The sequence below is a fragment of the Pagrus major genome, chromosome 5 (assembly GCF_040436345.1).
Source record: "Pagrus major chromosome 5, Pma_NU_1.0".
In the NCBI taxonomy this organism is placed as follows: domain Eukaryota; kingdom Metazoa; phylum Chordata; class Actinopteri; order Spariformes; family Sparidae; genus Pagrus; species Pagrus major.
The window spans coordinates 37,197,445-37,213,681 of record NC_133219.1 but is presented as its reverse complement, the minus strand read 5'-3'; the positions used below and the strand labels follow the sequence as shown (position 1 = coordinate 37,213,681).

At 41.4% G+C, this 16,237-nt stretch overlaps 1 protein-coding gene across 3 annotated transcripts in view; it reads left to right on the top strand.

The window, feature by feature from the left end:
• Positions 1-16,237, top strand: part of sgsm1a (small G protein signaling modulator 1a) — a 29,609-nt gene continuing 13,372 nt past the window's right edge. For all 3 annotated transcript variants that reach the window (XM_073466079.1, XM_073466078.1, XM_073466080.1), the window contains exons 1-7: positions 1-45; positions 179-222; positions 7,511-7,586; positions 13,821-13,983; positions 14,261-14,413; positions 14,498-14,565; positions 15,809-15,954. In XM_073466079.1, the coding sequence (XP_073322180.1) occupies positions 27-45; positions 179-222; positions 7,511-7,586; positions 13,821-13,983; positions 14,261-14,413; positions 14,498-14,565; positions 15,809-15,954 (669 nt within the window). In that variant the 5' untranslated portion in view covers positions 1-26. The remainder of the gene's footprint in view (positions 46-178; positions 223-7,510; positions 7,587-13,820; positions 13,984-14,260; positions 14,414-14,497; positions 14,566-15,808; positions 15,955-16,237) is intronic.

Here is a 16,237-nt window from a genome sequence, read left to right as displayed (position 1 = left end):
CTGAGCGCAGACTGGAGACTGGACCCATGGCAACAATCATGGCAGGTGGGAGCAAGAGAAAACACTGACATAGATATTTTTAATTATTACATGTGTTCGTCAGAGGATATAGAATAAGTTAAGTTGTGTCAAACTGTTAACACGTCCTGTGTTTGGACTGTTTGTGCTGTGTTTTCAGAGGCAGAGACCCGTCAGAGGCTGCTGCGCACCGTCAAGAAGGAGGTGGGTGTTTTCAGATCAGCAGTTATCGAGTCGGAAAAACAAACATGTTGGTTTGTATAAGGCTGCACACAGGGAGGCTCCTCAGGTGATCCCTGCCTGCCTGCCTGCCTGCCTGCCTGCCTGCCTGCCTGCCTGCCACTGGGTACACTTGGTTTGTGTACTGGATGTTCTGTCTGGTCCTGATGATGATGACACCTGAGAGATAGAGGCTCATCTGAATCGCAACCTCTCTGAAAAGATCACAAAACAAGACTGTTAAAACACTGTAATAGTGATGCCATAGTCATAAAAGTGTAGTTTAATGTTTATTTTCTTTATTTATTATTCAGCGTTACCATTTGAGTGTCTGTGCTGCAGCTCATTAATTATTCGGGTGGAGAAGCAGCCTGAGGGAACAGATTGACTGTAGTCAGTGTTTTTAGGTGTTTATGGCAGAGCAAACCATCCGCCTTCTGTCAAGCCATTTGGTAGTTGCAGTCAGACAAACTGTGTGTGTCTGTGTGTGTGTGTGTGTGTTAGTGTAATGAATTATAAGGTGTTGAGTGGAAACAAATATGGAAGCAGCTCTGGTGGTTTGTTCAGCTGGTTTTCATGTCACTCTTCATCAGGCACACGAGAACCAGAGTTCAGCAGAGATCAAATGAAATTAGGCCGTCAGACGTTCAAACCTCCGCAAGGTTTCTTCTGAGGGGCCTCAAATGTTAGAAGATGGACAGTCAATAAGTGAAAGGCGTGCTGTTGACTGCGAAGAGGTGACACAAAAAGCAAAATAGTTGCTGATGCTGAGAAGTTGCATGAGTTTCTTATGACGTCACACCAGCTGATACTTATTTGGCTTCATATTTTCACATTTGTAGTGCCTGCTGTGCTGAACGTTTATTACTTTTTAATTTTTAATATGGTGAAAATCTGATATGAAGCATTGAAATTCAGTATGTTTGCATTTCAAACATATACAAGTACTCAGTAGGCCAATTTTTATTGTTTATCACATTTAAACCACAAGGTTGGGTCGCTCCAGCTTGTGTTGTGTGCAGTCCACGATTTCTTAAAACAAGCTAGTTTCAAACTTTATCAGATCGCACCATTAGCACCTGTTTGTCGATTGATATATTAACAGAATAACTCAAAAATAACACAATTTACATGTATGAAAGTAGGAAGAAGTATGCACGTTTCATCGCGATACACGATATCATATCGATTCTTTGGACAACGATACGATATTTGCCGATATCACAAAGTCTGCCACGATACAATTTCGATTCGATTCGATACAGGGGCCTGCGATCGATATGAGATGATAAATGGAAGTTACATTTATATTAACTAACAAAAAGCAACTAAAATCTGATTTGACAATTGACGGAAATGGCGACATAGACGTGCCGTGGGATTTTCAAAATAAAGGCGTATCTGTAATGATGGCGGTGGTATGAATCGATAATATTGGATCGTTGATCACTGAATCGATTGTTGTATCGTTACACTTATACTCTACTGCCTCATTAATTATCTCATAATCTATATACACATAAATACACATATTACTCACATACATATACATGTAAACATACGTGAACTCATTAACTAATCATCTATTTAGAAATATGTTTCTTTATAATATGTAGGCTTACACACACATATTAACTCATTAATTAACCCACTTTCTTTAACATATATACACATATATCAACTCATTAATTAACTAATTATTGTTATCTTGTATACATATGTACATGCAAAGGCCTACATACACATACTCACAATTAGATTAGCTCACTTTTATGATCTTGTATGCATATATACTGTATTAGCTCATCTTTATCTTAGATACGTATACCTTAATACCTTAAGAAAGGCCTGACCGGTGTAATATATATATAATTGTTGTTGGTTTTGGCCCATGATAAAATTCTGCTGAAGCGAAGGAACATTAATATTAGTTTTAATCGCTTAAAGAGTTTTACTAATTGTCTTGTTTTGGCCAGATGCACCAAGTCCAGGCCACCTTTCCTTTTTACCTCTTTCTGTTAATCAATGGATCTAATTAATTTGTTTCGTCTCAATTGCCTCTTAAATTACAAGACTTTCTTTCTGCCAAACAAAGAGAGATAACAATCACATCCTGGATCTTGTGAAAAGAAGGAGTGTAGAGACTTTAGTCTGGTTTGTTTTCCCTCCATGTCCTATTTGCAGTCTTATCAGCAGAGACCAGACCCTTCCCATGATTAAACCTGCCTCCTGTGAGCCGATACGACTTTCACTGAGATTCATTCACAGTGGCTCTTTTCACCGTTTACCACAAATGGAGTCTGTGGATGGACCAACAACACAGTATGATACAGAACTGCACTTCATGAAAATCAGCATTAATTTTAAATGAGTTAACAAAGAATTTTAACATATTTGTCAGTGTTTTTCAGATCTATATATTCCCCGTGAAAGGAATATAGATGTCGTAGTTGTTTGTGTCATGTTCCTATTAGTTTATGCTTATTATGACTCGGTGTGGGTTATACCATATGGTGTCTCTATGCTGTGTGTTCTCACGCTTTACTTGTCCAGCTGGTTATGTGCCACCAGTCTGCTCAGATGTACCTGGATGTGGGCCATTATCCAGAGAGCGCAGGATGTCTGTGGCAGCAGAATTACCTTCTGGCACAAAATTGCTTTGAATGAGATCTCTTATTTGCCTTAGCTTTGATACGGATCCCTCTCAGTCACAGTCTGTCTCTTTATCTTGCTCTGATTGTGCCTCTGAAGTGTGCTCCTCCCTCTGTCTTTTTTGTATATCACACACGACCACAAACACACACCTGTGTTTGCCAAAGGAGAGAGAGAGAGAGCGGGAAAGAGACTTTCAGAGCACAGGCCTCAGAGATCTGCACCATGTTCTCTCCTGTTTTGCTTTTTTTGAAAGGCTGAGTGCTTACTCAGGATAAGGTTTCAGGCAGTGGAGTGTAAGATAATCCACTCGTCTTGCTCTGTGGTTTGGGCTCAATTAGAGACTTTCTGATTCCTGTTAGCATGTTGATAGAAAACATTAATGCTGGGTTAATTCATGCTGAAGCAACAAGCTGCAGAGAAATCTTTAAATATTATTGTCGTCATAGATACTGACTAGTTTTTGACCTTTGGAGATGATCGTATTTATATACAGGTAGATTACTCATCTGAAGGAGAAATGGCCTGTAAGAGTTTTGTACTCCACTTGTAATCAAGCTGAACCACAAGGTGCCATTGACATGACAGTTAAGATAATGCTTAATGAACTGGACGACCAAAGCTGTGCAGCAGTCCCCTTCATGCAGTCCCCTCCAGGATTTCACAGGCTGTTTGGGGGATTGTTGCAGCCAAAAATGCCGATTTCACAGCAGATTTTCAGAAGAACTGACTGACCATTTTGACTGTTTTTGTACAATCACCCACAAATATGTTGCATGTCAGATTTCATTACTGAAACACATTTTTTCACATCCTTTAAACATTTTATTTGACCGTTTTTAATCCCTCTGTTGTCTTGTCTGTTGTCCACATGTGTTTCGCAGTGGAAAAGTCTTTATCAACGAATGACTTTTGTTTACGTTGTAACAGTTTACCCCTGCATGACAGAACTGCCTTGCACGGTCTTTAGCAGTAATTTTTTGTTGTCACGTCTGCGTTTCAGGACCTGAATCAAGGAAGCCAGTTTAGTTGGTTAAATTGGTTATCGGGCAAAATTGCAAGGTAGCGCAGAATTCACGGTGATGGGCTGGTTATGTGTTAAGTGTTTGGTTCTGACTTCCTGGAGAAATTGTTTACGGTTTCCAACATGAACAAGAAGTCCTTCAGTGACAACTTGGTACCTCAAGTGGTACTGTATCTGTCATTTAAATTATTTCAGGTCGAGGCTGAAAGTTCACTCTTGACTTTGGTAGCTCACAAAACCATTTCACCACAAGGTTAATCCAACATGAACAAGAAGTCCTTCAGTGACAACTTGGGGACCCTGTGGTGAAGCTGCCTCGTCAACTACTACAGGCCGTGTTGTGGTTGCATTGATTTGTGGCGGACTCTTGTTCACTCCTGCGTATTCATTATTAAATTATTATTCAAAGTCCTAATTTAAATGTAGCGTTTGTTGCGACACACAGCTTTAAATCCGAAGCGTCGCTCTCCATGCGTGGATTAACGTGCATAAGCAATGATGGGTTGTCTTTTTTTTCTCTCTCTCGTGTGCTTCCCTTCATTCATCAGCGGCCACAGAGATGATGAATAATGAAGGGGTTGGGTGTTAATGGATGGGACTCTCTCTCGGGCTCTTATTTCTTGGCTCCGCTGTTGCTGGAGTTAATTGGAATAATTTGAAGATCTTTTATCACTCTGTCTGATGCCTTCGAGCTACAGTGGTTATTAGAGCAGGTTCATCGCTGCAATAACAGACACTGTTGTCACGTCGCGCACATTTTTCTTCTGTGAATTCTGATGATGATTTATCTTTTTGGTCCTTTTTAAGAAGATGTGGCCACTCTGGGTCATACATTTAGGGTAGATTGTTGGTTTATTGATAACAAATTTTACACGTAAGCACTCTGGTTGGCTGGATGAATGTGAAATGACATCACAGCAGTACATTCAGATATTATTAGTTGCTGTAGTTGGGGAGCTGAAGTCATTTTTGTTTATGTCAGAGATGAATGAGTGTTGTTGACGCATCTTCTTACGGGGAAGTGTGCGACACGTGCCGTCTCCATAGAAACCTGCAGGTTGTCTGCGCTTCAACACTTCACCATATTAAATTCCTCCGAGGCCTGATCTGTTGCCCAGATGAGAGGGATGAGAAAACACTAGGACGGCTCTGCGTCCTCAAGTTGGTGAATCGATCAGCTTCCTCCATGTCAGATGCAGTCAGAAAGAAAACTGGTGCAATTAAATCCCCCCATGTTTCGTGTGTGTGTGTGTGTGTGTGTGTGTGCAGTGCTTTTATAAGTGTGATAGTGATTGGAGCGGGTGTTGCTCACATTAGACTGGCACTGTCTCTGTAGTGTTAGCAGCATGAATCATTCTGTTGCTGCTGAAGATAGCAGTGCTACTGATGCGAAAAAGGCCACATTTGCGTAATGACTGCTGTCTAATTAGTGAATGTTTCTGTATGTAAATGTTTCGAAGCGGGGCAGGGGTTCTGGGCACATTTTGTTTTTTCCAGTGTTTTGTAAACCTTTTTGATCTTTACTCCACAAGTGAGAGATTAGCCAATTCTAGGTCCTCATCTCGCATTAACAGCGAGGGGTGCAATCAGTGCTCAGTGGGCAGATTTTCATTAGCACCGCCACAGAAAAATAACTTGTTTCGTGTCTCACAGTTAAATCTGAAGTCTTGGTGGGTTTTACTTTTCTTTCTTTATTCAGATGTTAGAAAAGAAACAAACTTCGTATTGAGTGATGGATGATTCAATGCTCCATCTATTTTTGTACTTCTCTACATTTCTGAGAAACTCTGTACTTGAGGCTTGAGGTATCAAGGCTTTACATGCAAAACACTTGATGAACTCATGAAAGATGATGCAACGTCTTCGATTCAACTACCCAACAGTAAAGTGCGATTAGCTCCATGATGTAGAGCCACAACGTTAAAATGCAGCACAGACATTCATCAGAAATAACAATCTAATTATAGCACAAAGGAAACTTTTACAATGCTAGTACATTTCACTGCGTTGAGGAGACATATTATGCTCCTGTCTCTTTAAGTCCCTCCCTCCCAAATACTCAGTCTGCTCTGATTGGTCAGCTCACACACGCCTGAGCCAGCACCGCTGACCGTGTCTCTGGTTGGCACCGTCTTGTTATCAACTTCCAGTTAGCTTCACTTCTACCGTGAATATAGAGATAAATAACGCAAAAGTGTGACATGGTGATGTCACGAAGTCACAGAAATAAAGGCGGGACTACTGTTCGAGGCGATTCAGACACTTCAGGAGCAGTGTTTTCTGTGGGAGACAGGAGCTCCCGCTGGTGCAGATTTGGGGCTTTTTAACTTTCAAGACCTTTTTCATGCACAAGAAGATAAAACACTGAAGGAAATAAAACAATAAAAAGCATAATAGGTCTCCTTTAAGTAAAATTATTGATGCTTAATGAGTGGAGGCTTTCTGACATTTGCTCAGAACTAATTTACTTACATAAAATATCACAGTACATCTTCCATCATACAGGTAGCCTATTATAAACCATCCGTGTACAGCAAGTACACAAGGTATTAAAACAAATTATTGGTCCATAAAATTGAGCCAGAGTGGAAAATCTAACCTGAAGGCAGAACTTTATCTGCTGGAAACTTTTATGATCAAGCTGTAAATCTCAGCCCATGAAAACTAATATTGCTGGACAGGCTGGCTGTCACACAGAGCGAAGATTTGCTCACTCCAGCGAAGGATTGAATCAATGTAGGACTGGGAGAAAAAAAAAAGTTTCAAATAGAGCAGAGGGAACCTCAACCGTGGCAGGGAATAGCTATATGTGTGTGTGTGTGTAGAAGGTGTACCGGCAGTGTAATGGTCGCTGTGGACAGACTCATTTCAACAGGAAATTACAGCTATCTGTTCGGCTGTGTCCGGAGGTTAATATTCCCCATGCAGATTGCAGAGCAGTGCACGTCTCCATAGCCACCGGGGGGGATTGATTTATCAGTCGTCTAACTATTGGCCTGTAGCTGTTGTCGGGTCAGCGGGGGCGGGGGAGAGAGAGAGAGAGGGGCCGTGACGACAAAAAAAACGCTAACATTGAACGTTACCTCGCGAGCACGTGCGCCTGATCTTCTCCTTGAAGTTGGGCGTGCATCAATAGGATGTCATCAGCCTTTGACGCAACTGAATCAATTGCTCCCACTGAGGTTTGTAAACTGTTTCAGAAAAGTGTGTCTGTAATGGGCGAACACGTCTCCCCTCCCTTAAATCCTCCTCTCCCCCCAACCTCACATGTAACATTTCCATTTTCCTGTAGAGGTCCTTGGGATGAGAGCTGGTGACTCATCCACCAACTCAGCGTGCACCCTTTCCACTCAGTCTGCTTTTTTTTTTTCCTCTTAACTTTTCAAACCATAAGTGCCCCCTCCTGCACTCCCCTCCCATCATTTTCCCCCTCTCGCATTAATTATTCTCTAATATATTTTTAGCACTCAGTCAAACTGTCACCAACAAACCCCCCTCACGGACCGTGTGTGTGTGCGTGTGTGTGTCTGAATTGTTCATAAACAGTTGTGGCATGTTAATGAATGAGTCATACAGCATCTGCCCTGTGATTGACAGGTGAAGCAGATTATGGAGGAAGCCGTCACCAGGAAATTCGTCCACGAAGACAGCAGCCATATTGTCTCCTTTTGTGGTGAGTAGCCAAACACAAATGAATCACACAGCTTCAGCTCATTTGTGAACCTCTTAGACAAACTGTGGTGCCGCTTAAACAATTATTGAACGCTGAAAAGAAACTGTGTGTGGGGGAGTTTGTTTTAATCGCTGTCATTTCTGGTGTTGTATGTTTTTTTTTTTTTTTATGAATATCATTAATAAACAAAGCATAGAATAATATCACAAATAAAATAGATATTTTTACTCTCTCTTGGTGAAATCATGAGCTAAAATTTAAGTCACAATACATCCAAACCATTATGACAAAGACAGTAACAGACACAGAAAAGTCACAGAGAACATACACCTGCACCTTTCTTTGCTCCTTGACACTGACCTGCCTCTTCCTCTTCGTTGGTCTTCATGGGTTTCGTTTTTTCGTTCCCAGAAACTTTTCACTGACGGGCACTCCCACACGATATGCAAAAATGTCTCTGATTAATTCAGTTTAGAGATATTTTCATGTTAAAAGCACATTTTGGATGAGGTGAAATATTTTCAGATTAATTTTGACCTTGGATATTTTTATTCTTTTTACATAATTTGCCTTGCTTTGCTTTAAATGCGCACTAATTACTTCCTGTTGATCATCGTTGCCATTTATCTATTTAGACTGGGCCACAAATTACTTCACATAAAAACACACCTGCCTCGACCTGACAAGCCACAGGACAAGATTAAATACTTGATGAAGCAAAATAATACAAGAAAGCAATTAAGCATAACAGAACTGTTGTGACAAGTTATGTGAAAGCCATGTGGTGAGTGGTGATATACATACATGCGTGCAATAGTCTAGATTACATGTCAACACCAGTCTGCGGCCAAGTGCACGTTAGATATATCGATCCAATAGCACTACTTACTTTTATTTTCAGTTTCTGTTATATATGTAACAGATACCAGGGCTAGACTCGCGGCATCAGTTAATTTTACAGGCCAAAATAGATTTGAAGATACCTGACTGCTCTTCACAGAATCCTCCTTGATAATGTAGTTTTTCTTGCCAACAGTTTGTCTCCAATAAGACAGCGATAAAGTCGATTAGGAAGCCAAAAATCTAAAATTGTTAAATAGAAATAAAGGACATTTAAAGTTCAATATCTCACCAAATGCTATTGTTCCTGCCTCCAAATGGCGCTAATAGAGTGCAGAATGATTACTGTGAGAAACACGCTGCCCACATTCAGGCGCTCGCACTAGTCAGATGTCTGGCTCGGTCCAGAGCTGTAATCAGTAACAGTAAGATCTATTTGGGGGATTTCAGTGTGAATAAAAACGACTCTCAGCTTGCAGGAAACGTGTTATTTTTACGAGCTGGAAGCAATGTGAGCAGACAAAGACTGCTCCGAACTCGTGTGAAGAGATTCTCGGAAAAAGCCATTCAAATGTAGGAAAATGGATTCATGGTATAAAAAAAAGTGAATGATGAATGTTCCCTCGGCGCAGACAGTGTCGAGAAATGAGCCTTCATTGTAATGCTGGATATACAAAGACATAGAGAACTGGAGGCCTGTCAGCTCTACGTTGTTCTTAAAAATGTGATTGCACACTTACACCTCGAGTGTGGCGGTGGGAGACACCAGTATATTTAGTAACAAGTAGTGAGAGAGGCAGTCTGTCAGAACAACAGAGTAATCCACCTCTTATATAATATTTATAATCTCTCACACATATTAACTCAGCAAATTAAAAAAAAAAGAGTGAAGTAGACGATCGTGAAGAGGCAGAAGTCATTTTAAGTGAGTACCACATTTTTTTTCCTGCTGCAATCAACATTATGTCGAATTGGAAAATCAGTTCTGCGTGAGTCTCGGATACTTAGAGGTAGGAGGATCACTATGTTTAGCTAATTTGGACTTCATGGTGTGAAAGGAATTTGCAGCACAGCTTGAAAAGGGTATTAAACGTCCTTCCCAACCAGTAATCAGCTTACTGCGAATCTCCTTTTATAGTATCGTTAGGAAGGTTATGAAAATAGTCACAAAACACAGGTTTTTATTATAAGTGTTGAGTGCGTTTGTGTGTACATCAGATTGGTTTCCACACAGTTAATTGGAATATTATCAAATTCACAATAGGTGCAATATCCAGATCACAGGAGCTGCAGTGTGTTGAGCTGAAAGTAAAATGTGCGACAAAGCAGCATTAAAATGAAGAAACGTCCTGGCCTTGTTCTCCGGATGTAAGAAAACATGTTTGTTTGGTCACATCATCGTGATTTTGACAGTTTTCTTCAGTGAAAGTGAAACATTTGAATGCAAAAGTCCTCATTGTGAATGAAAGCCTTCGTTTCCGCTTTCATGTCCGTGTATCAACAGTTTTCTCGGCCTGCGGTAAATGGTCAGTGGACTTAGATCTGCATAGCACTTATCTGGTCTAAGCACTTTACTACAGTGGCCACGTTCACCCTTTCACACGCACATTCAAACGCTGATGGCAGAGGCCACAGCGCGAGGAGCAAGAAGCACTTCCATGAACCAAAGTGCTCAACCATTCACACACATCGGAAGCTGTTAAGGGTTCTTCGATATGCATCCAACAATGGACGACCCCTGCGGCGTGGACATTATCCCTCGGATTGTTTTGATAGCTTGTTTTTAATAGCTGCTGGTCAGTCTGAGGCCTATGTTTGTTCTTTCACTATGACACCTCCCAGTTGACTCGTAGCAGCTGAGGATGACCCTCTCATCTCTCTGCATTGTTGTCGGCCAGCTTCCTCCTCCTCCTGTGATCCTTACAGTTGTCTCTCGTTACTACTCGCCCTCTTTCAGCTGTGGTCTGTTTAGAGATGAGAGCGGAGTGGAGGATGGGAGACGAGCTCGGCCAGCTCACCGGGGAGCAATTAGCCTCCACCATCATGGCTACTTTGATGAGCTGCCCGGGCGGAGTCTGAAATCTAGACGCTGTAGAGGGGATGTGTGTGTCAACACGCTGCTGTTGACTGGAGTTAAAACACAGTGAACAAACAGCACAACAGAGCTAAAAACAACCTCTGCTGTAGTGATGGATTAGACGCTCGGTTTATTTTCTGAGATGAATAATTAATCTTTGTTTACCCTGTTACAAATTGCACTTTCTAACTCTCATGTACAATCCTGCGTGACTAATGGTGGTAATGTGTCAAAGCAGCAACATCAAATAAAACAAATTCATCCCCAAGTTATTGCCAGCTAAATAGTTCTTGTGTATTCCTCTTTCATGAACACGTACAATGGGCGTGATGACTAATGCGCCCACCGGATCTATTTGTCCAACATGCAGTAGCTTTTAGATTTCTTTTCCCACATTATCTCCAGTATGTTCGTACCAAAACACTTTCATTATGCTTGTAGAAAACATCTTTAAAAGTACATTTTAACACACAAAAAAAAGATTATATTTGGAAATAACATGACATTTTGTACAACACGATAAAAATGAGCCCTTTGCTCTTTGTGAATATAAGAAAATCTACAAAAATATTTGATAAAATAAATCAACTTGGTAGCATTTGTTCGGTCTGCAGCAAATGGCTGTTTTTTTTGTTCCTGATTAATCTGCCAACAATTGTAGCATTCAACTGATTAATTAGTCTCTCTATGAAATGTCAAATAATAATGATTAACTCCGAAAGTGATGTCGAAAAATTGCTTTTTTTTCCCTGAACTACAGTCAAAAGTCTCCAAAGCCAATTCAGTGAAACTAGGCTGCAAAATGCTCACATATCAGAAGTTATCAGCACGTGTGTGTTGTTATTATCGTAGATAAACAACACAGATGATCAATAAATTGAAGACATTGTCAGATAGTCTTCTGTGGATCCAGCTGTGTCTATATTAAGACCTCTTGTTGGTGCCTTTGGCAGCTGTGAGTGAAGTGTTGGTCATTTGTGTGTCACCGTCCAAGAGTCTCTTAATGCACTCACTCGCCACAGATACAGGATGATTAGAGGCAATTTAACCGTGTTAGCTGTTTTTTACCAGGGAGGGACTGCACAAAGGACCGATCCCACTGACATGATGCTCATTTTCTTTATGATTATGACCGAAGGAAAATGGTGCGGATAAAACATTTTATTTCACTGAATACGCCTGTGGAAAATACAAGCTGCTCCATCTCCCTGCATCTTGAGTTTCATACTGAATCATTAGTGTTTTATTTATATGAGCTCCACAGTGACAGACAAATTTCCCAAGTGTGGGATAAACAAAGAATTGTTTGTAACGCTGCCACTGATGAAGTTTGTTGCTGCAGAGACGGTGACACACTTGGGATCTTCTCTGTAGCTCGGTGGATGGATGGATGGTAGCTCTCATCGAGTGTAAAGGTTTTTGGGGTTGCCTTCTTTGCCATCTGAGACTTTTAGCAGAAATAATGAGTGACTAAGCAGGACGAGTTATATTTGGAGACCTTTTCAAGTTACACTTTGCTCTGACATTTCTGGAGATGTGGGGGTAAAAAAAAAAAAAAAAAAAAACGCAGCTCAGACAGATTTGGAGCAAAATGCAGAAAGACGGGAAGAAGGAACAAAGGTGCAGAGAAGATTATGAGGATATAGATTAAATTAAAATGAAAAAAAAGTGAAAGATGATGACACTTTTATTGCCTAGGTTGAAGTAAAACCCTGTTAACAGAGATCTTAGTAACAGCAGCGACAGAGAAAGTGACAGATTCACAGAGCCACGGGAGAGAGAAGCCGTGTTTAAACGAGCGAGGGTGATGGAAAGAGAGAGATCACGATGCTGATGAGTCGCCGCCGCCGCCCCTCCCCGCGCTCGTCTCTCCCAGAGCTCGATCACTCCATCAACAGGGGTTGCCACGGCAACATCAGCCTTCCCCCTGACCCCATGTGAACAGAGCCGCAGGATTAGTCCTGAAAGAAAACTCAAATGTCAACACAGCTCCAGGCGCTGCCACGTAGGCCTTAGAGAGGGAAAAGGGGTGTCTGTGTTCCTGCTCAGACGAGTGTATTGTGCAAGTGTGTCATCGCCTTGTGTCCACTACAGCTCATTGTGGCTCGTGCAAAGGTGATTACGTGGAGGCAGGAATTAATTAAAAATGTTTTTACTGCGCTTGGACAATCAATTTAGAAGATAAGTGACCTAGATTAGGCTGAATACAAAACACTTACCAAACATAAAGCAGAATGGTTTGATTAGAGTGCCGAAAAACATAAATCCAACAGGTTATATTGTGAAGTATTGCAGAATATTCTCTCCTTATATATATATCCAGTATTTTTTCTAACTTTCTTTTACATTGCGAGACATTATCCTTAATTTCTCAGGGAATAATGCATGGATCCTGATGAAAACAATATTTTTGTGGCTGGTATCTTCGAGTGAGTACAATTTGATGTGCGGATTTAAATATATATTTATTTGATACTGGATTAGGCTTGATTGAATTAAAGGGGGATGTTGGCCTTGGTGGAGGTATGCGCTCTACTGAGTGCCATTCTATTATATATGTGAATATCCTCACATCTGTGACTTGATAGAAAAGCTCCATGCCTTACAGTCCTTTAATATTATCCTGATTTATATTGAATACCCATGGGGGTGCCTGCATTGATTTCAAAATCCTAAACATAAAACCATATCAGATGTGTGGAAATACGATACTTACCATACTACAAAATGTTTGTTTCAGTTTGCTTTTGTGCAATTTTAATACACGTGTACACTTCATGAAACAATACAAAGCACACATAATTACAGTGAACATCAACTGTGCACTGTCACGTGACATGTGCACAAATGCATCGCCATTGTTTATTTATAATATTGTACCCAGGGCTTCCTGCAGGGCAGCACCGAGTGAACTGTGAATTTAATTGCAGTGGATGTATGACAAATATGTTTGTGCCACAGACCTGCATTTATTGTAAAATGAAATGTCACAAATTCACATTTTATGGCACAAAATGTTTGCCTCAAGTGTTGCTCTATGGACTGTTTTGGCATCTTTCTGCTGATTGTCCACAGAGTTAATGTGCCAGAGCTTGATACTTTTCTGAGTAGTTGGTAGAGACCAAAACAGAGATAAAGGAAGAATGAATATTGGACTGGAGTTTCTCATGTGGTCAGAAACAAAGACTATAAATTAATGCTAGTGTTGCTCCATTCTGGATGTGTAAAAAGGCAACTGTATGTTATCGCCACAACAACTTAACATGTCAGTCTCGTGTTCATAAAGTGTAAGCAACCATGTGTTTGTGTCCACGCAGCTGCGGTGGAGGCGTGTGTTCTGCACGGGCTGAAACGGCGAGCGGCAGGCTTTCTGCGCAGCAACAAGGTAGCGGCGCTCTTCATGAAGGTGGGGAAGAGCTTCGCCCCGGCCGAGGAGCTGTGCAGGAAGGCCCAGGAGCACGAGCAGATCATCGAGACAAAGTGAGAGACGCTGACGTCACAGCCCGTCCTCACACATCACAGCAGGCTTCAAAGCGTACATCAAAGCACCGCGCCAGCGAATCGAACAAACGGCTGTCTGCGTACTTGAAGGGCGATTTTTTAATATGAAAGGCTTTTAAATAATTCATGTTAATGAGCTTTTATGAACGATGAATCACTGATGCCATTAAGCTAATGTGGCTGCAGTTTTACTTAATGGAATTTTTAAAACATGTTGTACTAGTTTTGTGTAAATTCAAACTCTCATCATCTGCAGACGAAGCCAGAGTTTGCAAAGTCAAGACAGCTTCCGCAAGATACCACGACTGCCCAGCCTCAACCCGCAGGGGGTCAAGAACCTGTGGATCCGGACGGCTCTGTTTGAGAAGGTGCTGGACAAGATCGTTCTCTACCTGGTGGAGAACAGCAGGTATGTTAAGAAAGGGGCCGATGTCCGTCTGTAAAACTGTTTGTGTTACAGGAACAAAATGCCCCTTTCACATTTGTCTTCCAGTAAATACTACGAGAAAGAGGCTGTTCTAATGGACCCCGTGGACGGACCCATCCTTGCCTCTTTGTTAGGTAATTATGTGACATTGTAAGCATTTGTCTTCTTTATTGACAGTGTAAGTACCCACTACAAGAACATTACGGTTCCCCTTTTATTTCTGTTCTTCTCCCAATTTGTACTCACAGCCAGTTCCTCCTGTACTGCAGTGTTTGTTGTTGCAAACTTCGACTATTTACCAGAGGAGGTTGTAGACTGTTCAGAGACACTAATCCCTCACTGGCTCCCCACCAGTGAGCACTGATCTTTTTTTTTTTAAAGTGTTGTCAAGCCAGAAGCACAGCTGCTGGGGACTGAATTAAGGTCTCAGCTTGATTAACAAGACAAGAAAGCAAAAAAAGCCTCACAAAATCATGTTTAAATTTTGTTTTTGCTTTTTTGCTTGTGATTTTTTTAATTATCTTCACATCTTCGAGTCCCTACAAAGTATTCAGATCAGAAAAACAATCACTCTTTGAGCTGGCCACCACCTGTAGATTTGTAAAACCTGTAAGGAGGCGTTACAAAACCAGAACTTACCTTAATGGGTGTTTACTGTGTGTTTAGATCATCATCTGAGTTATTTTACCTCCCGGCGAGGAGGTGGAGCTGTTAGGGCAGTACGGAGGTGCGTGTGTCAACTCGCTGTCAGAGAAGAGAGCGTGAATCGCGGCTAGTGTTCATAATCGATACGTATATTTGGATATTTCTGACGACACTAAGGCTCATTGATCTTTAAGCTAATCCGATGCTTATCATCAGGTTACAGAAATCTTACAGCGGTGCACCAGAATCTTAGTATTCGAGATCGGTCCTGGTCTTTCAAGGTTTTGGTCTCATCTGGGTCTCAGACATCACTGATTTGTTGAATACATACTGGACTTAATGATGGTTTCCATGGGAAGACAAGAGTCACCCAGAAAACCTGATGCCTGCACGAAAAAATCTATTTTCTTAGCTCGATAGTGAAACATAGTAAAATTCGACACATAAAATTAATATCTGCCGTGATCTTTGATTATTTTATCAAGACGTTGCTGATGAGACAATAAAAGAGGTGAATGAAAGGAATGTTCATTAGTTTGTGGGTGTTTTTATTGCGAATGTGGATCTTTCAGCTCATTCAGCTCAAGAGCCACATTTTATTGTGCATCATGCATTGTGTGACTCGCACTGGTCTTGGCCTTGACTCTGTCTAGTCTGACTTGGTCTCGACTGAGTTGGTCTTGACCACAACACTGGTGTGCACTATTTAACTGTCGACCTTCATTGTCACAGTGGGTCCTTGTGCTTTGGAGTACACAAAGATGAAGACGGCCGACCACTTCTGGACCGACCCGTCTGCTGACGAGTTGGTGCAGAGACACCGCATCCACGGTGGCCACTGCAGACAGGACTCTCCCACAAAGAGGCCAACACTGTGCGTAAGTACAACAGCAGAGTTAGTGCCAGGCTCTTTTTTATTCTATCCCACTCGTAAAGAAGATATTACATATTGCGGTTTATTAGCAGGCAGGCAGAGTTTCACTGGTGCATCTGATCAGTTATATTCCCTTCTGAGTTGCTGTCTGTCTGATTAAAGAGGACCTGCTATGATTACTGTGCAAAGTGAAGCACAGCACATCCCAGGAGAAAGAACAGACTGTTTCTAAGACCTTCGCACTTGCTCAGTCTTCAACATATCAGCAAACCAGGTCAACTCGGCCT